The 25,968-nt window shown below is 53.9% G+C and overlaps 3 protein-coding genes across 10 annotated transcripts in view; 2 read left to right on the top strand and 1 right to left on the bottom strand.

Annotated features, from left to right (window-relative positions):
• The window catches only part of LOC122363498 (nuclear migration protein nudC-like), a 59,101-nt gene extending 38,570 nt beyond the window's left edge, over positions 1-20,531 (bottom strand). Inside the window, exons 1-5 of one of the 3 annotated variants that reach the window (XM_043332834.1) lie at positions 20,441-20,531; positions 19,182-19,286; positions 18,815-18,892; positions 15,970-16,188; positions 14,825-14,992 (exon numbers count right to left, since the gene is read on the bottom strand). In XM_043332834.1, the coding sequence (XP_043188769.1) occupies positions 14,825-14,992; positions 15,970-16,188; positions 18,815-18,892; positions 19,182-19,250 (534 nt within the window). In that variant the 5' untranslated portion in view covers positions 19,251-19,286; positions 20,441-20,531. The other 2 variants (XM_043332837.1, XM_043332835.1) reach the window with 2 other exon arrangements.
• On the top strand, positions 179-11,129 carry LOC122363499. The gene is made up of 4 exons (XM_043332838.1): positions 179-553; positions 4,039-4,254; positions 7,389-7,596; positions 10,684-11,129. The coding sequence occupies exons 1-4, from the start codon at positions 491-493 to the stop codon at positions 10,704-10,706; spliced, it is 510 nt and encodes a 169-aa protein (XP_043188773.1). The 5' UTR covers positions 179-490; the 3' UTR covers positions 10,707-11,129.
• Positions 20,532-20,792: 261 nt separating the features above from the next.
• LOC122363496 (sorting nexin-12-like) lies at positions 20,793-25,782 on the top strand. Of its 6 annotated transcripts, none has more exons than XM_043332832.1 (5): positions 20,793-21,018; positions 22,738-22,910; positions 23,094-23,189; positions 23,504-23,628; positions 24,940-25,782. In XM_043332832.1, exons 2-5 carry the CDS (start codon positions 22,746-22,748, stop codon positions 25,043-25,045), a joined length of 492 nt encoding a protein of 163 aa, XP_043188767.1. In that variant the 5' UTR covers positions 20,793-21,018; positions 22,738-22,745; the 3' UTR covers positions 25,046-25,782. The 6 variants fall into 6 exon arrangements, with proteins under 6 accessions (XP_043188767.1, XP_043188764.1, XP_043188763.1 ...); XM_043332829.1 differs by having other exon boundaries at positions 20,825-21,175; XM_043332828.1 differs by having other exon boundaries at positions 20,825-21,209.
• Positions 25,783-25,968: the final 186 nt, after the last annotated feature.

Raw genomic sequence — 25,968 nt, 5'->3', positions numbered from 1 at the left:
AAAAAGACCTAGGGGCGCTACCCCCGTGCCCGGTCATCACCGGGTGACGCCAGTCGACCGTGACCTGTGTGACGCCACCGCTGGGTCAGCCGGAGGTCGGCCGACCTCCGGAGCCCGGTGTGAGTGTCCTGGTTACCGCCGGAAGGCTGCTGCTCGGTCAGAGGGGAGGCGTGTCGTCACGGTCGGGTCGCCGCCGCCGTCCGGGCGAGAAGGCTGCTGCCAGGGGGCGCCGCCGGCGCGGGTCGGGCCGCCCGGCCGGCCGGCCGCGCCGCTATGCCAGGCGGTGACGGCGGAGTTCAGCGCCAGTGTGCGCCGGACGGCCGACAGCGGTGGTTGGAGCGTCCAGCGCCGGACTTTGTGCGCGTGCCAACGTGCTGATTGAGAGTTCACTCCGAACTGCGATAGAGCACCGACGGAGAGGCGGCACGCCAGCGCCGACCGCCGAGAGGAACCCAGGACACACACGCACGCAGACTGACGGAAGAGCAGCATGGACGGAAGGGACAAGGCACGCAGCTCTCCCAGCAAGGCGTGGACCTCACGAGAGGGAACGGTGAGTGGCTGTTGACCCCTAGAAGCAACATAAGCGCCACAGGTGTGATCGAACATCTGGAGCTTATACCGAACGCCCATGTCCGATACAAACTTAATGGTTTACCAAATTTGTACGAGTACTTAAGGAGACTTCGCAACTAGGCATACAAGCAACGACTTCATGATCTTGGCCAATATGCTTGCCAAATCAATAAATCACTCGCTGATACAAAGACCTGTCAAACTCCGTATGTAATGTCCCAGTCCAACAAAGTAAACACTCCCAATCCCAAAGGCCCTAGGCCCGGTCCCCTTGCGACCCTTCGATGGACCTCTATCGCGGGACACCAATAGCGAACCCCAGGCTACAAAACGTCACATCAACAACAGCGCGAGAGCTGAGCCCCGCCACCGCCGCTGCCGTTTCTCAACCGGTCGGTGGCAGGTCGCCCCGAGCTTTCTCCTGCGGCAGTCACCGTGAGCACTCGGCTCCAGACAGGAGTGGCCACCAGAGGAGAGGGTCAGCACGCGGCCGGCCCGCCCCCGCCCGCAGAGCGCGCGCATTGTGCCCAGGGGCGCGGCCAGCCGCCGCCCGGCCCCACTCCCGCCACCACCACCCTCGGTGCCCCGGTTAACGATCGCGGCCGGCCGGTTGCCTCATCGCCCAGTCGGCTCGCACGCCAATTCAGAGCAATCAGCCGCGGCCGCACTCTGGCCCAGTCTGGGCAGCCCCGGGCCACCGCTGGCCGAGCAGTTATCGTCACGGTCACCGGCGACACTGAGCTGTCACGGCACGGGGTGATACTCGACCAGCTGTCCTCAGTCGGTACTCTGATCTCCAACCGGAGCCGCCCGCCCCGCCGCCAGCAGAGTCGCCGACGAAAGTGAAAACGGTGGCCCGGCCTTGACTGTGCGGGTGCAGTCGACGACCGCGGCCGCCGTTAAAAAACACAGTTCTGCTCTCGGTACACTACATACCGGAGCCGATCAATGCAGCCAGGCCGCCCGGCCGGAAACGCTGCAGAACAATCCCAGGCTGGCAGTCGGACTCGAGACGGATCGGACAGAGTGGGGCCGAATGAGGAAAGCCAAGTCAGGCTCGGGACAGTCGCCCAGCTGTGGACGATATAAGTAGTTCTCCATTAAGCACCATAATAGCGAACCATCCGAGCCCTACGCAGGCCGCCGTCGGCTTTCCTTGTCGATAAGCGGTACCCGAAGGCAGCCATCCCCGTTAGACGGTATTCCTGCGAGCAGGCCAGGTCTGGTGCAGCCGAGGATAGTCGGCCACACGGCAGCGCGGCTGACTGAGCGACTCGTCACCGCTCGGCAGAGAAGCATGTCAAGGCCCGTCCCCGAGCCGCCGTCAGTCGGGCCCCCACCCGGCCGGCGGCTCCCCCAACTCGCGGCGGTGGCCCAGCGGCGGGGGCAGTGCGCTCGAGGTGAACGGGGATCGACGCCAGCGGTACAGACGTAGATCCGAGGGTCCCGGCGACCCGCACACACAAGGCGGCACGGAGTTCCTCCAGTCGATATGACGTGTTTCCAGCGTCCTTCGCCCATCCCCAGCTTTATGGTGAAAACCGAGATTAGTCGACCTTCCCAATTTGGTCCAGCCTTGAGCCGAATCCAGTGTGTCGCCGGTAGCGGGCTGCTGTAGACGGGTTGGGGGACCGGTGGGACCGGCAGGGGCCAGTTTTGAGCACCGTAGATCCGATCCGGGGGAGGGTTCCGCCTTCCCAGCATGTCAGCTGTGAATGACAGGCAATCTCACACGCTAAAAGTTCCATCAGCGGATGGTGAAAATGGAATTGGTGAGGCGGTGTCAATCGGCCGCGCGTGGCACACCGCGCCCGCCCCGTGCCCGTCCCCGTGATACGTTTCTGTGCTACGATGGAGTTCCCGGTGCTAGCTTTAGTTCCACCAATGTAGTCACCGCGCCGCGCCGGCGACATGCACTGCGGGACAGTCTACCTGTCCAGCAGTAGCAGCTGGGAGCCCAGGCCCCAGTCCCGCTACCGAGTGTCAACTAGTCCCAGACGTTCACCTTCGGAACCGATCAGCCCAAACCGTCGTCCAACTCAAACGTCGTGAGTCGAATTCGTCGCGCGCCGCTGCATTTCACAGCCGAACATGTTTTCGTGGCCCCTGACCCGAAACGTGCCGCGGTATTTTGCTAGCTGCGCGAGAAAGGCACAGCTAATTCCCATAAAGCGGTCGACCCGTATTTTTCATCCACCAAATGTCAACAACCCTGTTAGGCGGCACGAGCAGCAACTATCTAACTTGACAATCATTGTGACAAATAATATTGGCGCAACAAAAGGAATGCACACCCACGGCGCGCGGCTGCAACAACACGCTGCAGCGGGCGGCGGAGGCGGCTGCAAGAGCGGTTCATCATCTCCCGAGGAGGCGGCCGCTTTTTGCAGGCCCCGGTTGGCTCTTTGTTCGGGCAGGTCGGCCGGTGACAGATGCGGCCGTGCCGGGCGGGGACCGGCACGGCGGGGGGCGGGGGGCGGCCGCGCACCGACCGGCTGCCGGGGGCTCACCGCCGACGGCAGAGGCCGCTGCCTCGCCCATCACCAGAACTCGAGGCACCGTTACTGCCCGGTCAACAAAAACCGGCCGGCCCGCCGCTGCTGCTGCCGATAACGAGCCTGTGTCGCCTCTCGGACGGGTTCGGAGCGGGCGGTGCAGCCCGGCCCGCTGAGCCGTGGTGGGGGAGGACCCCCCCCCCCTCCGCTGCAGATGAGCCACGGCCGGGGCGGGTCCGAGCCGCGGAGACAAATGAGACCACGCCCCAAAATCAGATCAACCAGCCTTTTTCAGTAAGATCATTCAATACCCTACCAGTCAACTAAGGTAGGTTTCCGAGACAAACTGATATCTCCAAACCCAGCATGGCACACCTGCCAAAATGCCTGGGATCAGACCATTAGTCAGAACACTCCCGTTAGCGCGGTCTTTCCCACTGCAGCACCACGCGCCCAGTCACGGGATCCGATGACCCTGAGACTTTTTCACGTTAACCACACCCGAATTGGCGGCTCTATCCTGGTACCATATCCTGCCTTCATCACGCACACGATCTGTTGCCAGGCTACCGAAAAAGTCCACATATCCAACGCGATCCAGACACCCTTATATAGTGTTCCGTTCAGCGGCTCTGGACATTTTTCGCGATTCATATCACCGTGTATTCCAACATCTCCCGCTAGAGCTAACGACAATTTCACGTCCCGTTTCTATGGTGGAGAGTATCTGCCTGAACCCGCAAGTGAAATAAATCGATACCAATTATGGAGTGTCGCACCAATGCTGATCTCCTGTCCCCCTTATAATGGCCCGTTTATCTGATCTCGTATGCTGCTGTTGCCAGTCCACTGTCTGTGCGTCCCCATCCCGTCTGAGCCGCCGTCTGTCAGTCCCCAGCCGCTGTCTGCATGTTTGTCCCCTGTCAGCACTGTCTCCCACCCTGACCCGTCGTCTCTCCATCCGCAGCCTCTGCGCTCGCTGCCCGGTTTCACAGTACCGACGGTGGAGACGGCGCCGTCGGGCCGGCCGTCGTTCTACCTGAGCCACCCGCAGCTAGAGAGCGCCCAGTCGTGGTTCGCCGCCGGACCGCGCTCGGCACGAGACTATGACGCCGAGAGCGGCGGCGCTAGCTCGGGCAGCGAGGACGCCGACTCCATCTCGTCATCCACCGGAGGACTGTTCGTAAGTGAACGGGGAGACGTGGGCGGAGGCTGTTTGTGCTGGGATACGAGCGGTGCACGCCGCGCAGGCATGTTTGGAGCGATATTCCTGAATAGCTCGATCGTAGGATCGATTATTTCGAATCTGTCATAAAGATACATGCAGTCACGACGGCCATATAACAGCATTAGTATTGCTGAGCGATCTCAGTAGACGACATTTTATGTCGAGTCACAATGATTGACGTTATTGTGACCATAGTTCAGTTTTCAAATTGAAGAGCGACAGCTTGGGAAAACAAGTTAGAGTTGGAGCCAAGCAGGTTGAACCCAAACCCGGGTGGCAGTGAACTGAGATGGGTCATCGCCCCACGAGTCAGACACTCCAAACCATGGGCGTGCCCGTTTCAGACCCGTTTTACTCAGAATTGTGTCCCCGACAATCAAACCAAGGGCAAAAAGGACGCCGACCACCGAAGGGCGAGCGTCCAAGGTTATATACCAGGTGTGAACGCTCACAGTTCGGCTTGCTAATAAACAACCGCGGTCGGTTAGTTCAGGCCAGACGGCCGCCTCATGAGATACATCGGTCACAAGTCGCGGGTCTAGTGAACCTTGACTGCTCAAACTGCAACCGCTAAAGAAAACGGCTGCGGCTGACGGAGCTCGTGCCGTGGCCGGCGGCGGTCCGCCCTCGCCGCTAATCACCACGCCATGACTGGAGAACCGCAGACGGTAACATACCTACACGAGGGCGTCAGTGAACCCCATCTCCGGCGGGCGCCACCCGAGCCGCCGCAGCCGCCGGGGGCAGCAATCAGCACGAGCGCCGGCGCCGACAGGGTTCCACACAGGAATCACCAACGTGTTAACGCCCGATCACCGCCCGCGGCGGCCGGCATCGGCAAAACACCGCCCTAAATCAGCCACCGCGGGCGCTGCGCGGCCGGCGGACACCGGCACCTGCCGCGGGGAGCAGCACGGCGGGCCGCCAGACAGCAGAGCGAGCCACCAGACAGCCCGGCAGGAGCCGCCGGCCCGGTCGGCACTGCAGACTCCACCGGAGAAAAACAGTCGACCAGGAGCAATCGGCGGTACTACACGCGGCGCGGATAGCCGCGGCACGCAGACGGCGTGCGTAAACAACTCCTCGGGCCGACAACTCCCTGGAGACCTGACCGACAGACCACCGGCTGCAGCCGCCGGCTAACGGGTCTCTCGCTGCTGTGAGACACTCCGCTGCCACCGCCGGCCATGGGTCCAGCAGGGTCGGCGTCACAGTGTGCGCTGCCAAGGCCGTGTCGGCGGAGGCAGAGCTCGGGTGTGGTTCGCCGGCTGGATTCACGGTCAGCGTCGGCCGACCGTGGCCACCGGTCACGCTCCGACGAAAACGTCACTCAGCGGGGACTGATGAGGTCGGTCTGAGTGACAACTGACCCTCGCCGGCAGCAGAGCACTGCTATGTGTCAACGGAGACACATATTGCAGCGTGTCGCCGGACCGGTCGGTTAGTTAAGCCCCTGCACTCAGCCACTCCGTGTTCTGCCGCTGCTGACGGCGGCTCATGTCACCGGCTGACGGATGGCCGCGCCGGACTGCGGCTGACCCAGCGGTCCGCGGCCGTGGTACGCGTTACCCAAGCCGGGCAGGGGCGAGCAGGGCGCGCCGGCAGACCAGCCCGCAACGACCCCCCAGCCGCCGGCGGCCGGCGCAGTTTCTTCACCCGCGCGTGGTGGTATGATGAAGCAATGCCGCTCTGCACGGAGCATCGCTAGGTCAAGGGTGCGCCCGGCGCACCTCAGGCCGCCTCTGACCCGGGCGGTGCCGCAGGGTCACCCAGGTCACAGCTCGCTCCCAGGCAGGTTGCAGCTCGGGTCACATTCATTGGATGAACGCGGTCAGGCCGAACCATCAGTCATTGCGTATCAAATCATAACCCGAACTGCATTGCCAGCCACATTCTGTGAAGATGCTTGCCGACATCTAACTGGTAACCCCATGACCATAATATTACACTGCACCCTTGCGTAAGATCGGCATCGGCTGACTACTTCCATATCAGATATTAGCAGCGGGCCGACTGGACTGCCACCTCTAATCTTTGTAGTCGATCATACCGTTCTCGGACACGTCACTGTTATTGTCCGGCCACGTGACTGCGTGTCGGCAGCACGCGCCCGGTCACGTGACCGGCCGAGACGAGGCCGGCCGGTTGGCGGTCCGGAGGCGGCTCCCGAGGGTGGTTGTGGGCGCGACCTTGTGGCCCGGCCCGCGAGCGCTGGTTACAACACGCGCCGCGGACGCCCCCGTCATAGACGGTATGTCCGGTGACCGTCCGACCCGACCTGACCCTGCCCGGCCTGCTACCCTTCCCGGAGCCGCCGGACCTCTAACGTGATCTGATCAGCTGCCCGGTCCACCGTGCCACCCGGCAGCCCCGTCTGTCACACTGACTGGGGTCGGTAGTTAGTGGCAAGAGACGGGGATCAGCGGACGGAGGACGTGCCGCACAAGGTCGGACGGCGTCACCAGTGTCACCAGCCGGCAGATAGTGTCGCCGTGTGTCATCATGCGTCACCATGTGTCATCGGACACGGCTCGCGTGACGTGGGACCAGTCAGAGCCGCCTAAGGCTCGGCGAAGGTCGCATTCCGAACCCTCGGTGGACGATTCGACCCCATCGCTCAGAAGGAGAGGAGCTCAGAAGGAGAGGAGGGGAAGAGTGGAGGGGAAGAGATGGAGGAGAGGAAAGAGACTGGGGAGGAATAGAGCTCAAATGCTTGAAACCCCAAAGCGCTTAGTGCTAACAAAGACGCGCATGCATCCCTTGAGTAATACGTAGAGCTCAAGAAAACCTGAAAGCAAACGTGCGAAGGTCCTCCGAATTAGCGAATCCAGCGAATTACTCTTACGTCATAAATTCGCTGATGACACTTCCGTTCCCGGGACCAATGATAGCCAAACATTTCGGTCATCAGCGGCCGCCGCCACTTGTCCCGTCCGGTTTCGACACTCTCCAATAACACAAACTACTCCAGTGCCGCAATCGCTGTACCAGCCAGCCAGATCTCGTGTGTGCGAACTGTGAGTCTGCCCACGCCCCGCTGATGCTCTCCTCTCGCCCCCGCTGACACCGCTCTCTCCCTCTGCCCACAGACAACCATCAGCGTGCCGACGCCGAAGCAGCCGATGAAGAAGTCACTCAGTCCGACGCCGTCCTTCACGTACATTGACGCTAAGGCGGCAATGGCGGCGCGCAAGCAGACCGTCAGCTGCTGTGCCTCAAAGTCCGTGCTCAAGATCACGCTAACGTTCTGCGTGTCCTTCCTCCTGGGCATGATTCTCACCGTCATCTATATGGAAGGTGAGTGCAGACTCGGGTCACGCCTGTATGAGAGGTGACGGGTTGAACGTCCTCAGTCAGTTGATCATCACGATGTGGGTTATGTGAGCGCGGAGTGTGCTAAGGGGGCGGTTTAGGGTCGCCTGCAGTGGGTTGTGGGAGGCTCTCACGGTGATCACACGCGTATGCTATATCTGGCGTGGGGACCTAACAATTTCCCACATTTGCCCGGTTACTCAATCGTCCCTCGGGAGTCAACGAGCCAAACAACAGTGTTCGGCCATGACCGTGAACTCCAGTCACAGCTGGACGTGCATTCAACACCATCGGCGCTACCGTCCAGTGATACACACATCAGGCCTTCCAAATACCTCAGATGAGGTCAGAATCGTGCTGAGCCCGGCACTCACGTACCGCTACCTCTCCCATCCACCCCGGTGGTAAGGGTCACGTTCCTGCAATACGCCCCTCCCTCTCGCTGCCCGGTACGGCCGGTCTGCACCTGGCCGCCGGCTGCTGCGTGCCGCCGGGTCGGATGTGCCGGCCGGCGGCAGGGACGGTGACGCCAGCGATCCGCTCACTCTCAGCCGGATCGCCTCCATCTCACGCAACTCCGGCCGCACGGCAGCGCCGCCCTTGGCGGAAGCGGCCGCTTGGGCGCCGGGTTGAGCGGATCGTGGCGGCCCCGCGGCTCCGCCCAGCGGCGCCGTGACGTCGTGTGCGGCCACCACGGCGCTCCACCCCCGCCCCTCCGGCCGTGGGCGGTCGTTGCATCACCCTCTGACCGTCTCGGCTCGGACGGGGCTGACCGGCGCCGTCAGCAGTCGGTCCGTGCCCGGTCCCGGCGGACAATACTCGGCGGCGCGCCGCGGGGAGCGGCCGAGGCTGGGTCACAGCGACAGCTGTCTGACATGACCGAGGGACTGAACAGCGGATGGGACAGCGCGGCCAGTTGCAGGCGCCGCCGCCGCCGGGCCTGGCCACAGCTGGTGGACTGATGGGCTGGGCGGCGGGCGGCCCCAGGACACCTCGATCATTGTCTGCCACGGCTTGGAATAGTTACAGCCACAGTACCCAGTGTCAGCCGCAGATAGATAGAGCACTGACAGACGGATAGCCCGTGCGCCTCTGCGATGTTCTGTCCTCTGTCTGGGCAGGCCGAGCGAAGTGTGCGGCCCGACAGCGGGCGGGGCCGGCCAGCCGCGCTCCGGTGACCCGGGTCGGCCGTCCTGTGTGCCGCCAACTCACCGGGGTTCCCACCAAACACGCCGGCCGGTCAAACACGGCCCACGGCGGCCAGCCCTGACCGAATTGGGCCGGCCGCTGCGGCGCAGGCTGGCACGGCGGCCGGCCGGCGCCGGCGGCGGCGCGGACCGACCCTGACCGAGCGGCCGCCGCGCCGCTGCGGGCCCACCGGCCGGCCGGCTATCTCGCACCGCGCCGCGCCGGTCCGGTTTCGTCAGGCGGAGGAGGTCCCTCCGGTGCGACACCGACGGTGACACGCACACCGACCGGTGCGGCGCGTGCGCACCGCCCACGCGCCCACCAAACTAGACCAAACACATACACGGAGATACGCGCACCGGCACACGCGCGCCGTCCGGTCCCAGCTGACCGTGACGTCACGGCGAGGATGACGTCACGGCGGCCGTCAGTGCCGGCTGGTGCGGCGCGCCATGTCCAAGGCTGCGACCCTGCCGGCGGCGCTGGGCCGTCAGGACAGGCTGGCGACGAGCACAAGGTGTACGACCCCGCCAGGCAGGCGACCCCGGCTCGGCTCGGCGGGGAGGCCGCACGGCTGCAGCCCGCCGCTGCACGGCTGCCCCAGCCGCTGCAGTCGCTGCAGCTCCCACAAGCTCAGAGTTCCACGGCCTTGAAGTGGCTTGAACACGAGTCCAGACGTGACCTCAAGCGGCACAGTGCGAGTCGAACCATAACGATTCGGTTGCAGCTGTTTCATCACACCGTGGGATTTTATGGGTATCTCAAGCATCCGGCTAATTTGCCTGGTCCACATTGTAATGATAAACAACCACACCGCAATGGTTACCACAGCCAGGTGTGCGGCCTATTTGCAGCGTGGGCTTATCTACTGCTGTGAACCACACTGCGCGACCGCAGCGGAGCCGCGCCGGGCCTCATGGCATTGACACTGGACACCGCTGCAAACAGAGTCCCATTGGCACCGCAAAACAGCTGCGTGCAAATGCTTGTCAAATGCACCGCACAGCAGCTGAGCGCAAAAGACTCCGCTAACAGTGAGCCGACTCCTAAAAATCAACTGAAAGAGACACTTATCCTCCCATTCGGCTCTTCTCGCGTCGATATGACGGCTTCCCACCGATGTCGATCGGAGCGGATTTCACCGGTGCGCCGCTGTTTACAAAGCCGGCTGTCGGCAGACAACCCGCTGATCCACGCCCGCTCGACAAGCACAGACCGCTTCTTTGAGCAGCGCGCTGAAGCCTTGGGCGCCGCCCATCTGTGTCACTTCCTGGCCGAGCTGCCGAGAGTCGCGCGTTGAACGGGGAGAGGTGGGCTGAGACCGCCATAAGTCGGCAGTCACTCAACAGTCAACAGTGGCCCGCAGTGCTTCAGAGGCCGCGTGTGCCGATGGCTTTGTTAGGACGTTAGTGATGGCGGTGTTATGACATTAGGTCGACGTCATGGCATGACGCGACCTCCGCCAGTCCCAAGCGGTGGTCTGGATGGTAGGTAAACCACCCGCTTCGGCGCTCCATCCGCTCAAGATGCCATGACCCTGGCGCGCCTGACGCCCTGCCCATAACAGGGCAGCTCCACGGGTCGGGAGATGGGCGGTGCGGGATCAGCATGGCTCAGTAGCCGCACCTCGATCGGCGCTGCTCGGTTCCTGCGCCTAAAATGGCGTCTGTCTGTAGTCAGAGCGCAATCACAGCCGTCACAACCGGCACAGGTCCTCACACTCGGAGAGACAAATTGCCTTCGTCGACCTTCACCACGATCTCTGGTCAAATCAGCCGCCCCACAACACCTACACAGCCAGAGATGCCCCGAGCGATGCCCCGACCTGACCGACCTAGCAGCGTCTGCCGCGGCCCTGACCTGACCCCGCCCTCTGCGTTCCAGTGTATCTGTGGCGGAGGAGATGAAGCGCTGGCGGTTTGCCTGCCGTCTAGCGCGCCCACTCCGCCGCGCCGGAGCCCACGCGGACCCAGTCCGCGACACCGACACCGCCGCCGGCCGGCCACCCAGGCGCCACCGCAGCCAGCCGGGGCGCACCGACGGGCATCGACACAGCCGACTCGACGACCACGCACGAGCTATTTATTGAGGGCGCTCGCGTGCGACAGAGGGACGAGCCACTCGCCGCCGAGCGAGGCGACCCGTGGATGGCCACACACTGCGTGTCTATATATTCATCCCGTGATCAGTGGTAATGCGAACTGGGACGGACAGCGTGTGCATCCCGGCGTAAGTGCGTCGAGATGAGACTGTATGTGTAAGTAACGACCTGAGCTTGCTCGCATTTTCTCCGAGTGTATGCGGTCGATGTAAATAAATCACTCATATCTTGGGAGACAGTGTGGAATGTCAGACGTGCCAGACATAATATCAGCCGGGGAAAAGATCAAATAATGTTACTTAGTTGCCAATAAGAAGACAGCATTTGGACAAGGAGCCGAATAGATAATGAGACTAAACCAGAATGGTCCGTTCTCAACAAGTATTCGTAATGATAGCCTAACACCGAATCACATTACACATCACACAATCACGCATAGGTAAAGGGATGATAAACACGGAAATACTGTGAACATGAAGAAGAAAAAAAGATAACGTGGAAAGTAAAGACAATATAATAGCTAAAAAGCACGGGGCGAACAGCTTTCGCGGGGAGACAGCAAACACACCTGTGTTTGAATGTACACAAAATGTATCTGTGAAGTCAGGACGATCACAGATCGCATACACAACAGGGGTCACCAGAGTACACATACAAGACATATGGGCAGGGTGTATACCAGTCACAAAGGAATCCATTTCTCCCAACGGAGTTGCATACCACACCACCTTCACAAAGGAACCTACGAACAACTGCGAGGGTCGATTTACTGTTTGCATCTGTGGGTCGAACGGTGCCACAGCTGGTCTTCTCAAGGCAAACGCGTACCAGTTCTGGTCGAACTAGTGACAGCGACAAAAAATAACAGAATGAGATACCTGAACAAAAGCGAGAGTCTAACAAAGGCAATGTTTGATCAGCGTCGCTCAGTCAAGAGCCTCGATCAAATGTGTACGCAAAAGGGCGTGACGCGATGAGTTATGTAACCCGACTCGAAAACGGTGGTCGGTTGGATTCTTCACCACGGCATTGTTTTGGGGCAGCTTTAGTTTGTCTTACGATATCCATATGTCTCGGTGAGGTCCGATGAAACTAACACACATCAACATGATAGTGTTATCAGTTATATGATAATGAATGGTGGACGGGATCGTATCAGCCATGCCCAATGCCCATACATCGGTTAGGTTTAGTAGCGATTTGCTTTTTTCTGAGACCGTTTTCAGTTCTGTCGAGCTTCAGTGGAACGCCCAGCAGTCTACCTCGATATACCTCTCTACCTAAACATCTCGATTTACAAACGTTAGTTGTCAACAATGAAATTACTTCAAGAGCCAAATATACGTGAAAAAGTGGCTGGCCTTTACACAGCGAAGTCCCTGGCGCTGCACTGTGGGGTCTTTGCCCCTCCTAGCACGACACTACTGCGGCGGCACGCCGCAGTCAGCTGACCGCCGCGGCGCCGGGCAGCGCGGCGGAGCGCTGAGAGCCGCGCGACATTTTCTGCTTTGATGTCTCGTAGTAGCTGTTTGGGCAAAATTGGGCAAAAGATAAGAGTTGGTTCCAATGCAGAATTTATGGGAGAATATTTTGATATGTGTTTCCACGCGTAACTCCTGCGGCGGTACGCCGCAGTCAGCTGACCGCCGCGGCGCCGGGCAGCGCGGCGGAGCGCTGGGAGCCACGCGACATCTTCTGCTTTGATGTCTCGTAGTAGCTGTTTGGGCAAAAGTGGGCAAAATATAAGAGTTGATTCCAATGCAGAATTTATGGGAGAATATTTTGATATGTGTTTCCACACGTAACACCGCGTAACTCACTTTGTAAGGCTATGATTTGCTGAGTCAAATCTCCGAGACAAGTGGCATATTAACATTTTTTGTATTTCATTCAAAAATCATACCTTTGGATTATTTTTCGAACTTTTCATGCATATGCTCGTATTCCTCATTAAATACATATTATAAAAACATGTCGCAACATCGAATTGGTGCTTGATTAAACGAGTGAGCAGGCGTTCCGTTGTCATGTAATTTTTCGCCTTATCCTAGGAGCACGGTGCTAGTCAGCGCAACCCTTCACTTTGTGACGTATTTTGATGTGTAAGTCATCATTTTTAAAGCGATTTAAGGTCGGATTCGGATACACTGGACAATTCTGCGTAGAAAGAATATAAAGAAAGAGGATATCAAAATACTCGTATTTGCCACTTATGTCGTGCTAGGATCGCAAAAGTCCCCACGGTGCGCTGGTTGGACAGAAGAGGCGTCCATTGAGACGAAGTCACAAAACAAAATGAAGGTGCCCATACTTAAAGCGCTCATCAAAGTTCAGGTCCCCCAAGTGGTTTGCAATCAGAGTATGTATGTCTCACACCGTGCACAATATCGTGCTGGCGATTCGTGTTGAATATTGGACGCCATCGGCAGGGGGCGGTGCTTCAGGCGGCGCTAATCGTCGCCGCTCAGACATAATCGTCTCTACGCTGTCGCCACGAAAACACTTAACGTTTAATGGAGGCTAAGGGCGATTAGCACAACACGATAATGGGGAGCCCCACAAGGTCATTCCCGGCATTTGCGGTTTAGACAATAAACAAAATGCCGGCAAGGTCTAATTCACAGTGCCAGGCTTCCAGGGGACTTCCCGGCTACAAGACCAGATTCAGTGAACGTCTTCCAACAATCAGCCATAACCTATGGGTAAAAAATATCACTTCATGTAAAAAGTCCGACATTCATCAATTCATACTCTTAATCTCTAATAGGGACGCAAAGAAAACGGACGCTTTATGTTTGAGCATCAGTAAATAATAATCAACCTCACCATTACTGTTATCCGCTGCGTGAAACGAATAAAATCTACGACTCCTTGTGAGTAAGCCACACCGGACCAATAGACGGGCGCGCGGCGCTGGCGGCTTATATCTGCCGGAGCACCACCTGTCGCTCGGCGCCCCGCCCGGTCCGATCGGGGCCATTTAATGAGCCGTTACGTGGCCCGCTCAATCCCCATCGATAACCTGATCTCGGTCCAGAGAGAATTCATCACTAATTATTAGAACACCCAGATTCCTACATAGTTTCGGTAACATTTTTCACAACGCCGCATAACCGCCTGTTACGTGACGTCGGCTTTAGAAAAGTGATAGTAAGCAGTTAAAACCATGGAGCAGGGCGTGCTGATTTCAAAGTTCCATGTTTAGAAAACCTAAGTAATACCAGCATCAATGCCAAACCAGTTTCCATATAAATGGTAAGCGTCATGAGTTTGCCATAACCAGTCCCAAAGTCCGTCATCGGGCACACCCTTGACTGGTACCTGGGGGACCGTGACCGGCGGTCCGCAGAGAGCCACCAGATGGCCAGCCGCCAGCGCCGTCCACAGGCTGACGACCTCCCATTGTATCAGAGTCCAGCGGCCCGGGGACAGGCGGCGCGGCCCGGCACCAGGGGAGGAAGAGGAGGGAGCACGGGAGTGACTCGGTCTCGACCCGGTGGGTGGGGTGGGACCGCTCAGAGCACCGCAACACAGAAACCCGGGAATGACGTCAAACGTCATGTAAAACTCTGCACAAGTGACAGAGGTGATCGTTGCCATGCTCAGTGACACGGCAGAGGAAATTCCAATCGTGCAGAGCCGTACAATTTCCTTCACCGCACCGCTGGAAGTCAGGTGATCGGACACTCAGCTGATGCGAACGATTTTATACCGCAAGCTTCAACCCACAAAAATATTGTTCAGGGTCTTCTTTAGACCGCAAAAGCGGCCCACCATTCACCTGCAGCAGAACTTCGCGGTAGCGAACGACGTAACCACGGTGAACGGTAAAAAGCGGTTGTTGGATCTCCCATCGATGTGCTGCCATCTGCAGATAATGCGTCGAACCTCTGTTTCGAATCCCCGCCGCCCTGCGGCACTTACCTCGACCTCCTGTAGCGTCTGAGTCCACTGGTACTTCTCCAGGTCGCAGCCGTTGCCAGCGTTGGGCTTCATCTTGCCCTTGGAGTCCTCGTCTTCCTCTTCGTCGTCAGCATCGGCCTTCTTCTTCTCCTCTTCTTCTTTGGCAGGCGCGTCACCGGTAGCCTTTGACTGAAAGCGGAAGCCGAGCGGGCGTTAGTTCGAGAAACAATAGTTCGGGTAAGAGGCGGACATACTAGGTGGATACGGACAAGCCGCAACTCAGTGAATCAAAGTACTGTACCTACTTTGATTAACTTATGGCACTTCAGTTACACGCATTCGACTAAATGAAAAGCAAGTCTACACTAGCTGAAAGAATTGCGTTGAGAGAAAGGTAGTTTGAGTACCACAGGAAAACGTTTTCTCGGATCTTGAATCATCAGGATATCAGAATCATATGCGGTTTCTGAGGTTTATTTGACCGTGACCCAGGGACAGTGCAAGATGCGTCATTCCGTCCATACGCAGATTCCCAGCACGGCAAATGTAGGTCACGGCGCCAAGAATGTGGTCGATGCGTCTGACGCACTACACACGTAACACGTTAACGGGAAAAGGCTGCCTGCAAACTGCCCATAATTTACCCTATACAAGCATTCGTGCAAAAAATATTGTTCACCTGAAAACCGCAAAAACATAAGCTACGGAGAAGGCTGGAAACGCATGTGTCCTCTGTATGAGACATATTGGAGGCGTCACAATTGTGCTTTCTAACGGACAATGTTGCAAATCAGGCAAACGTACGGATCAAGCAAATAAAAGTGATTCTGTTACAAAATCCTACTATGCTGTCACATACCTGTACCAAGCTGGGATATGCTATTTCTAGGATGTGAAGCAATTGCCAAGTGACTCAGTAAATGTAACCAGAAAATCCCAATCACAGTAATTCCTAACGCGCCCGCCTATCAGCGTATGGAGAAAGGCACCGATGCTTTTAGGAGCATGGGTCGATGTGAAGGTGAACAGAGTAGGATATTGATGCCTTGCGACTGATCATAGACCTGCATTTCAATGTCCTGCGATACGCTACTGCGCGTGTACTGGAACACCTTTACGCGAGTAAGCGCCGTCGCCCTCCCCGTCGGGTCGTCTCCCCGTCTCACCTTCTGTTCGATCTCCTTCTGGATCCGCTCGGCCTCCTCGTCAGTGACCTCTGTGATCTGCGCCTGCTGGGGCGGCGGCGGCGGCGGCGCCTGCTCCTGCTGCCGCTCGCGCTCCAGACGCTCGCGCCGCCGCCGGTCCGCCTCCTCGTTCCGTTTCCGTTTCTCGGCCGCTGCGTCCATCGCCTGCCGCCCGTGCTCGGTGAACTTGTCCAGGACCAGCTGGGGCGCAAAGAACAGAGGTCCGTGTGACACGCTGACACTGGTGGCTGGCAGAACACCAGTACGAGAGAGGGTTAACACGAGCAATAGCTTGAAAACGAGCTTGAATGCTCCAAAAAGCAGAAAAAAACGACCTATAGTCATGGATTGTCGACATATTCCGAATCCCGAGTCAAAACCCGACATCATCGGAGTTCCGAGTCGGAAATCGACAGCGACTCCGCCTCCGGCAAGATCTGTCGGTTCCGATCAAATCCGACTGTGCAAACCTGTTTATGCCACCTATCTTCATAGCAGCTTATTCTTATGCTTTTGCATACACATGTTGATTATCTATGCCATTTCTAAATTGCCTAGAGACTATGAAATGAAAATAATACTACCAAGGGGAATAACATTCTCTAGGTATGTATTAACCCGCGCCCCGTAGGGCTACCGGCGGACCCTACCACCCGTAGGGGGGGGGGGGGCGTTTCGGCCCCCCCCTAAGATCTCGGAAAGTTACCGGCCGATTTTCAAAATTCAAACGGCGTTCGATAGCCCCACCCGGGAACTACCTTGTGACCAAATTTCATTGACCTAGGTCAAACCGATGACGTCACAGGTCAGGTCAAAGGTCAGATTTTCACCGTTCACAGGCAATTTTCAAGAAATGTGCTGTGAAAGCGAGTAAATTGGTAATTTATTGAAAACCATCGATGGTACATTGTTCGTTAAACACATACTTTGCTATCTGAGGTCACTGATACCAGGTCAGGTCACAGCGAGGTCAGGTCACCGGGGGTCACAATATGAATGTGTCGTGTGATACATGTTTTATGGTCCATTTTACATGACAAATGCGATTATGTGGGTTAGGCAGCCTTTGGGGCCAGCCTAGGTCACGTTTTTGTGAAGGTCAGGTCAAGGTCAGGTCAAATTAGGTCAAATTTCAAAGTTTATATTTTTGCATAAAATGGGTATCGATTCGATGCAGCTCGTCACGGGGAGTCTAATGGTGGTCTTCGTTTTGCTCTACGAGTTCTAGAATTGCCAAAAATTGAGTTTGAAAATTTGAAGTCATCATTTTTGAACAGTTTTTTCGCTATAACTTGGCCAAAAAACGAGGTATCGATTTGAAATTTGGTATGTAGATAGAAGATGGTAGGCACTATCACATATATTCCGTTTTTTTTCGAAACTAAAAAAACTTTTTTGATTTTTTGGCGAATATATCCAAAAAAATGCTTTTTTGATTTTTGGGGGTCAAAACTCAAAAATTTTAAAAATTCGAGATAGCAGTTTTGTAGCCCTGTCAATTGTACACCTTTTATGTCCTGATCATTTTTCTGTATCTTCAAAGCTGTAGTCCTGACAGGTCTTCTCGCGAAGGTCTTTTTTCGGTCGAAAATGACAGAACATGACGTCACTCTGACGTCATTTGTGGCCAACCTATCATAGCCTCTGGAAAAATTTTTGGTCACAATGTGTAAAATTGATGCCCGGAGGGGTCCTGAAAGTTTGGTGGCGATATCTCTAGCCGTTTAGGAGATATCGACCGAAAAGGACAGGGGGGCCGTTTCGGCCCCCCCTACGGGGCGCGGGTTAACCCTATTCCTGGCGGGCTCCGCCGGGACAAGAAACTGGCGGGGGGGGGGGCCGATTCGGCCCCCCCCCCTGAGATCTCGAGAACGAAGCAAGATAGCGACAAGCGGTAAACGGCATCGGATACGCACGGTCAAGATCTACAATTTTTACGAAGGTCATTTTCAGGTCAGGTCAAAGATGACGTCACAGGGGTCGAAAAAGTCAAAATGGCGGCGCTAGATATGGAGAGTTTTTCTCGAATAACTTTCGAATTAGTCAAGATAGGAGCAAACTACGGGCATCATCGTGATCCTCTCATCAATCCGCATCGAATGATATATATGTTGACCTCGAAAGGTCAAGGTCAAAGGTTGACCTCACGTCACGTGACCTCGAGGTCATCATGTATATCATTCGATGCGTCTTGACGAGCTGAACACAATGAGACCATCCGCGCGTCTGTATCTTGTTCCTGTACGGAGTTATTGGCCAAAAACCTTTGGTGACCTTTGATGACGTCACATGACCTCACAGCTGCCCAACAGCAAAATAGACCTCAAGGTAGTGAAGGTTGATCGTATATGAAGTCATGCATGGTATATGGGGCCATTCCGACCCGTTTTAGTGGTAAAAACAGGGAGTTGATTTTTTCCCCATTGACTTATAATGGGGAGGTCGCGAAACTGACCTGACCTTAGGTCACCGATATCAAAATTCCGAGATATACAAATTGCACATACTGGTACCCTAACTAAAGCCTGAAGAGAAGAAATTGATCGGTCAAAAACTCTAGCTCTGGCGTGATTGCAAACTTTTCTGAGGTAGGGTCACCAAACCGCCTCTGGTGACCTGACCTGAGGTCAGATCAACTCAAAATTTTCAGACATGTTGCGTAGAAGCCTCTTAGGAAAAGTCAGAAAGTTTGAGCTTCCTAGCTCAACGCGTTTGGGAGAAATAACCAAAAAACCTCAGGGGGGGGCTCCTGAGGCCCCCCCCCCCCCGCCAGGAATAGGGTTAAGGGTTTGAACACCCCCAAAAAAAACTTGTCTGCTTGACTCACCTGTTTGGCAGTTTCTTCACTTACACCTGTGTAGAAGTCTGTCTTCCTGGCCAGAAAACTGAACACAGTGTCCAGCAGCTGAAGTGAAAGCAGAGCCAATGAGCAATGGATCAACATCATTGTGGTGTGTATATGGTAGCTCCATCATCATTGCCAAAAGTATACCCAGTAGTCAGTACACCTCATGCTGTATCAAATATGTCATGAATAAATGTCACACTCTTGCCATTTGGTCCAATATGGATCATTGTGAAAATCAAATCCAAAATGAGACACTTGTTATCCCTGACAAACATGTGTGATTGAATCTTTAAATTTGAAGATTGGAGACACTGATAATGAGCTGAGTGAATGCCACACCACTCACCTGAGGAATGCCCCCCTCATGCTGCTGAGCCATTGCCAGGAGCATTCCATCAAATTTTTCATTATCCATGGTAATGTGCTTGATGATTGGACTTTATGCTCAGACCTGAAAAAAAAAAACAAGAAAAATACTAGGCTGCAATGGAAAATAGCAGAACTGGCATTCTGCTAGTCAAAACTTATCAACCTATCTATCATACTCAGGTGAGGGGAAAAAATTAATGCCAGATAACATGATGCATCTGATCAGAACTACATAAGATACTTTTTATGACATAAGAAGTATATCATGAGGAACAAGCTGCTTCATGACACTTGTAAACACAATTTTTCCAGTGACTGAATTCAGCCATTACAGACCAATAATGTTATAGTAATGATAAAAGCACTATGATTGTGATAGCTAGAGTAAACTAACATCTATCCAGCTATCAAATACTGGAATGACCTTTCAGTCTGTTTCATCCTCTATGCCTCAATCAACAAAACAACTTAACTATATCCTCACTATAATAATGCATCAATTAACATCCTAGTTGCAGTCCAGGACTGAAATGCCATTAGGCAGGAGCTCAATGCGATTGAAACAACAAAGCCCAAGCCCCTAGTTTGGCTTTCAAAACCTAATGTGTGGAAGGGAACAGTGGGGTGGGATAACACTACGGAAAGGTGCCAGTACTAACACCTCTTAAAGAAGCACATGATAGATGTGGGTTATAGGTTAATCAAAAGAAAATGCAACTGGAATAAAAAGCTTCTGAAATATATTACTTTAACTTCCGACAAACACAACTCACAAGCAAACTTTTTGGGCATGGACTGGTTGAAATAGGTATGTAGGAGGTCGGTCAGGGTAGAACGATGCATGTCAATTAATTCTACTCGGTGGTTGCCGAACAAGTCCTACCATTCATCTATATTGCATTCATCCTAGCTAACAGGAAGAAAATTTAAACATCAATGAAACATTATAGGATAGCTCAAGCAGCCAGGCACAGGTATCACAAATCATTAGTGAATTGGAATGTCACAATTTGCATTGTATTTTGTCAGTATAGTTTAAGATTTCCGACTCCGCTCAGTTGCAGTGCTCAGTCCTTCCAAGTTCCAAGTTCCAGCTAACGACACTGACTGTGACACTACAATCAATTTCAATTTAGTCACTTTCTCGCTATACATAACAATAACATAAAAACAAATACGATGGACGCATGAAACCGTTCTAAAAATTCAGAAAATCCGCGAGGAACCGGCACCCACACTTTTGCCAGACACCACGCGCGCGCCCGTGCTCCAATCCGTGCACAAATTCCGTGCAGTGCCCGGCCCGTGCCGTGCCCGAGAACATTCCATGTTCTTTACTAATTACTGACTGTTGATGTAAGTTTTCTGCGTCATGCTCTTCATAAAGTGACGTCAAATCAATAGCTTTTTCTAAAAATTCATCACTTTTCTAAGCCTAATTAATATTAAACACTTTTTAAAATGATGAATATGATATCAAAAGATTTTTTAGCAATCTAATTGATTACATTCATGCAAATTTTCGGTTTAATTCTCATACCTTTCCTGCTCTTGATAAACGTAAGGTCATTCTTGAACACAAATGCTAATTTGATGACATTTGTGGCGCAATCATAAACGACGGAGTTTTGTCTGTGTTGTGTTGGGAGGTTTTGCTGCAAAATTCCGTATTTTTCGATATTTCTTTTTTGTCATCTGAGAGATCTTTACATTCTTGGTACATATACACCATTTGCTGTCTGCTCCTTTTCTTTCAAATCGTGGCTTACGTCACGGTACTGTGAAAGGTGGCTTCATCATCTCATTACAATTAGGTTGGTGGGGCGCAAATAAAACTCATCGATAAGTTGGACACGTTTTGTATTTTAACATAATATAGTCACCCTATGAGTTATCAAAAGTATTTTATTGTTCTTTCATCCACATTCCTCTATTTTACTGTTGTACTCTCGTCTCAGCTTTTAAGTGTAGGTAGGTTCCGTCCTACTCAGTAGGTGGTCAAAAGGTAGGTCTTAAGGAATGGAAACAGAGAATAATGTGTTGTGTGACATGCATGCAAAATTATGTGAGAGTAATGATGTGTTATCCTTTCTTATTCATCCTCATTCATTCCTAACATTCATCTCTGTTAACATCATGTCTGATCTCTGTTTCAGTTACATGCGCCTTGACATTGTCTATTGCTCTTGACAGATGACTTGTCTTGAATACAAACTGAGTGACAAATGGTCTTCATACCTTTCTACAATCCATGTACTAATCCAGAACCTAGGCACTCAACGAGATTAGGGCCTTCCGGCATAGTGCCTTTCAAAATCCTGATAAGTGTAGGTAAGGTAGGGTAAGGTATGTCTGATATTATTGGACTGCACCATGGTCTTGCTGATCAATCTGGTGAACATACATCATATGGTAACCAATCAGTCTTCTGCTGTAGCTCTGTTAATAAATGTTTTTAGCTCCATTAATAGATGGTTGTAGTTAAGGCTCATAATGGCCAGTGTATGATGCTTCTATGAGACTTCTGACAGGGATGGTCTGTGGTTGGTGGGTGCAGTGCAGTGACAACTCACAGCCAGTTGAAGACAGTTGTGTGGGATGGGACATGCTTGGTTTGGTTTTGGTGGGCACCTACAATTAACTGTGGCTAAACTTTTTCTGATTCATCCTGACATTGTCTGCTTGGTCAGTGTGGGGTCAGAGCCTTTTCAACAAGCTTTTTTAAGCATGACACATGGCTTTGTCTCATTGAAAAGTTTGCATCACTGCTAAATGTTGTCATTAATCTGTGAAAGAACCTTCTGAGCAAAAATGTGACTGATTGCAAATACTTGGCTATGTCCTTCTTCACCCCACTCAAGACAAGCTGACTATAACTGAATACATGAGTTACAACACTCAGTTCTTTCACAGATTTATGACAACATCTAGCAGTGATGATGTGAGTAGTACGTATGACCTCAGGTCACATGCATTAAGAATCACAAGCTATTGGAGCTGATAATATTGCACCCATTCAATCTTCAAAGTTCAAAACTAAAGAGATGATGACAGGACAAATTGGTTTTGGTTTTGTTTATTGGTTTTGGTTTATTGGTTTTGGAGGCAAGGTTACCAAACTAGAGCTGTTGAGTTGACCATTAGTGTACTGGGATGGGGGTGGGTCTAATAAATGCGAAGACAGCACACATAGGTACTACACAGCTGTTGTGCAGCCACTTCCAATGATGTGAAATATTTTCACACAAAAAGAAGTTAAAATAGGTAAATAGGTGAATGAACAATGCTCATGGTCTCTTTTTGTACCTAACTTATTCATCCTTATAGCTACCGCTTCAGTACACAATGCTTCTCAATCAATTACACCGTCAAGTGTCAACCATAGTGCACAATACCACACAATACCTACGTACCTACGTTAAAATGATAGCAGCCATGTGTTAAAAGTATTCCCTGGACCTTTTTCATGTGCTGTTTTGACCTTGTATTTTCTAAGCTAAGGCTAAGCTCATACCATGTCTTACACTCTGCAGGTGTCACGATGACCGACAACAGTTTGGATGCCACGCGGCGACTGGCAGCCAAGAAGCAGACTCTCGATGACGCGTATGCAGCGCCAGCCAACTTCCTGGAGATTGATGTCGTAAATCCAATCACCCACGGACTTGGCACCAAGCGGTACACCGACTACGAAGTTCGGATGAGGGTAAGCAGCCTTTATGTTCTTTTGTTGCTGCTCGGTTTTCGATTATAAACCTCATCATGCCAAGTATTTTCGCTCTATCGTTTCGTAGCTTATAGCGCACTGTCGTTGGTGGTTAGTCATACGATGTCTGATATCACGGCACTTGTCGCTGATCTGTGTAATGTGTATGTCGTTATGTTGCAGACGAATCTCCCCGTGTTTAAAGTGAAGGAGTCGAGCGTACGCCGGAGGTATAGCGAGTTTGAGTGGCTGAGGAGCGAACTGGAGCGGGACAGCAAGGTGAGAACATAATATACCGGAACTGTGACGAATGCTAGCGGTCACAACAGCTCAGGCATTGATGAGTTAAGTAGAGTGTCTTTGTCGGTAGTGTTGGTCCTAGGTAGTGTTACCTGGTCTTCTTGCCAAGGTCTATCAATATTTATTCACGTTATATTTCTCGTATTTCGTGTATCTTTCGCCACATAAAAGTTGTGACATTTTCACGCATGCGATGGTCAGCGTTTGTTGCCTTGTCTGGGTCACGTTCGTTCTGCGGCCGTGCCGCTGACGCTCGCCGCCGGCCTGACGCGGTTGTGTCTGTGTGCCCGCAGATCGTGGTGCCGACGCTGCCGGGAAAGGCGCTGAAGCGGCAGCTGCCGTTCCGCTCCGATGACGGCATCTACGAGGAGGGTTTCATCGAGGAGCGCCGCACTGCCCTCGAGGTGTTCATCAACAAGTGAGTCGGCTGGCTATTGATCCGGTGGCAATCTTCCTTGCTAGTGGCATTTCTACTGCCCGAAATATCGTCCTTGACATTGAAAATGTATACCAAAAGGCGTTTAAACTTCAGTTATGAACTTTTTCACAGGAGATGCTTATTTGACTGTGAAACAGAGCCTGGCTTTCACCCTGTCCTACGCTCACTGTTAAAACTGATTCTAAACTCAGTAAACTCTAGTCCGGACCATCTGCGGGGCCACTCCGCGCTCCAGACGCACGACGATCGATGCTGTTCGCTATGTTCGTGACTGTTTATAATTGAAAGCAGCCATCGAGCCTCCTTATTCCGACTGGGATAGGTAAGCGGTATGTGGCTGACAAGTGCCGTGATGCTCCTAATGGAATGATGCCCTTTTTATCAGTGTTTGCATTCGAAGTGTTGTTGCTTTACGTGGCATGTTGTGTAGGTACCCAAGTGAGCCCCACTGCCCGATCGTGAATCGTATGTTTATTGATGCAAGCTAAACCATTTATGCAAATGTCACTGTCCATTTGTTCTAGAAACTACTGCTATTGATAGGAAGGGTACGTTGTTTCTATCAAATGTAAAATAGTTGGAGCCAGGACGATTTTAACTCATTGTTTCCTACCTTATTTTCCTTATAAAAGTTCAATTTTATCTGGATTCGAGAAGCCGCCATTGTTAGCGGTGTTACCGAACCTCTTGACCCTTGCCAAAACTTTTTTCTCTCTTATTCCAGTGTGATGTCTGTCTTTCGGCATTCTAACCATAGTTACATTAGTGGTATGGCCGACCACTGGCCATGCCCTCGGTGTGTACTGGCAACTGGCGTCTGGCTGGAATGTAAACATTCCCCAGCCGGCATCCATTTATCCCTTGGTGACGAGCGTATGGTTAGCGCGGAGTAGAGGAGTCGGCTTCACAGAAAACTGGCGGCACCAGCCGTTTCTGTCAGCAAGGCCTTTTTGCTCGAGATCTTCATCAAGTTTCACAAATGTTCAATTTTTCACAAATGTTCCGTGGAGTTTTTGTTTCTTAAATCATCCGATTTTTAGTATGATTCCGTCCGTGCCTGCTAGTTCGCCGCACCAGCCATCCAACAATGCTCCGCTAATATGTCATCGGGATCAGCCCGTTGCTGCCGCCAGCTGTTCGGTCCCTGGTCCGGGCGCACCGGTCTCTCGGACGGCGGTGACGCCGGTCGTACCCTGACCGCTGCCCCCCCCCCCCCCCCCTCGCACCGCGTCTGGTCCCTGACCGCAGTCCTCGTGTCGGTGTCTGACGGCCGCGCTCTCTCTCCGGCAGGGTGGCCGGCCACCCGCTGGCCCAGAACGAGCGCTGCCTGCACATGTTCCTGCAGGAGCCGGTCATCGACAAAAACTACGTCCCCGGCAAGATCCGCAACATGTAGTGGGCAGCAGGCCCAGCGTCGAGCGCAGAGCTCTGGACCGGGGTCCCACCGGGCCAGAGCCAGTCACCACGGGAAGGGGCTGCCGTCAGCGGAGGAGCAGCTGCCGTCTGCGGGCAAAGGGGCGAGCAGCTGCCGTCACTGGGCAGAGGGACGGAACAGCTGCCGTCAGCGGGCAGAGGGACGGAGCGGTGTCGCCGGGCAGAGGCGGGCTGCCGCTGATCTGAGGGTCTGAGGACAGGCCCGGGTGGCGTCCCTGCCGCCCCTACCGCCATATGTGGCGCCGCGCCCCGTGCACTGGGTGTGAGAGCCGGCGGCGCCGTGCCCCGCACGCAGGGTGCGCCGGCGCCGCGCCCTGTTCGCTGCCCCGCACGTCAGCGGCGCGGCAGTCCTCCCGGCCGTGTCCAACGGTGAGTCGGCCCGAGACGCGGCGCCCCGCCCCGCCGGCCCATCTCGCAGGCCGTGATACCGTATTCCGCAGTGTGTAACCCTCAGTCGTATCCGTCACTACGTAATCCTTCTCTCGTGCGTATGCAGCCGGTTTACATTCGTTATTCGCTTGGCTTGGTTGTAAGTGCCGGGTGTGGCGGCGCGCCGGTCAGCGCGGGCACCCACCCTCGGCCACCGCTCGCCGGGTTCGGCGTCACATGACCCGCTGGCTTGGTGGAATGCTCTATTTATGTAAGGAATTATGCTAAGCAGTTGTTATGGTTGCATGCGAATACACTATGTGATAAGTACTTGTACGTAACATTTGGTCAGGCTTGGTCACTGCTGAACGCCACAAATCATATTGAAACCCGAGTGTATCGTGATGCACTGCACTGCTCACACCAAACCAGACGAACAGTCAGTGTCACGCCATTTACAATTTCGACCATTTTTGCATTGTGGAATATGACGTCTGCTTGCGCCTGGCCTATTGT

The sequence above is a fragment of the Amphibalanus amphitrite genome, unplaced genomic scaffold (assembly GCF_019059575.1).
Source record: "Amphibalanus amphitrite isolate SeventyFive unplaced genomic scaffold, NRLGWU_Aamphi_draft 000624F_arrow, whole genome shotgun sequence".
NCBI classification, from domain to species: Eukaryota; Metazoa; Arthropoda; class Thecostraca; order Balanomorpha; family Balanidae; genus Amphibalanus; species Amphibalanus amphitrite.
The sequence above is the reverse complement of the archived record's forward strand: the minus strand, read 5'-3'. Positions and strand labels throughout refer to the sequence as shown.

What these genes read in the sequence shown, in the direction of transcription:
- LOC122363499 (XM_043332838.1), top strand. Translation starts at nt 491, where the DNA reads ATGGACGGAAGGGACAAGGCACGCAGCTCTCCCAGCAAGGCGTGGACC. An exon ending in CATCCACCGGAGGACTGTTC is followed by an intron (nt 4,255 to 7,388) that starts GTAAGTGAACGG and finishes CTCTGCCCACAG; the next exon opens with ACAACCATCAGCGTGCCGAC. An exon ending in CACCGTCATCTATATGGAAG is followed by an intron (nt 7,597 to 10,683) that starts GTGAGTGCAGAC and finishes TCTGCGTTCCAG; the next exon opens with TGTATCTGTGGCGGAGGAGA.
- LOC122363496 (XM_043332831.1), top strand. Translation starts at nt 21,430, where the DNA reads ATGGTCTTCATACCTTTCTACAATCCATGTACTAATCCAGAACCTAGG. An exon ending in ACTACGAAGTTCGGATGAGG is followed by an intron (nt 22,911 to 23,093) that starts GTAAGCAGCCTT and finishes GTTATGTTGCAG; the next exon opens with ACGAATCTCCCCGTGTTTAA. An exon ending in CTCGAGGTGTTCATCAACAA is followed by an intron (nt 23,629 to 24,939) that starts GTGAGTCGGCTG and finishes TCTCTCCGGCAG; the next exon opens with GGTGGCCGGCCACCCGCTGG.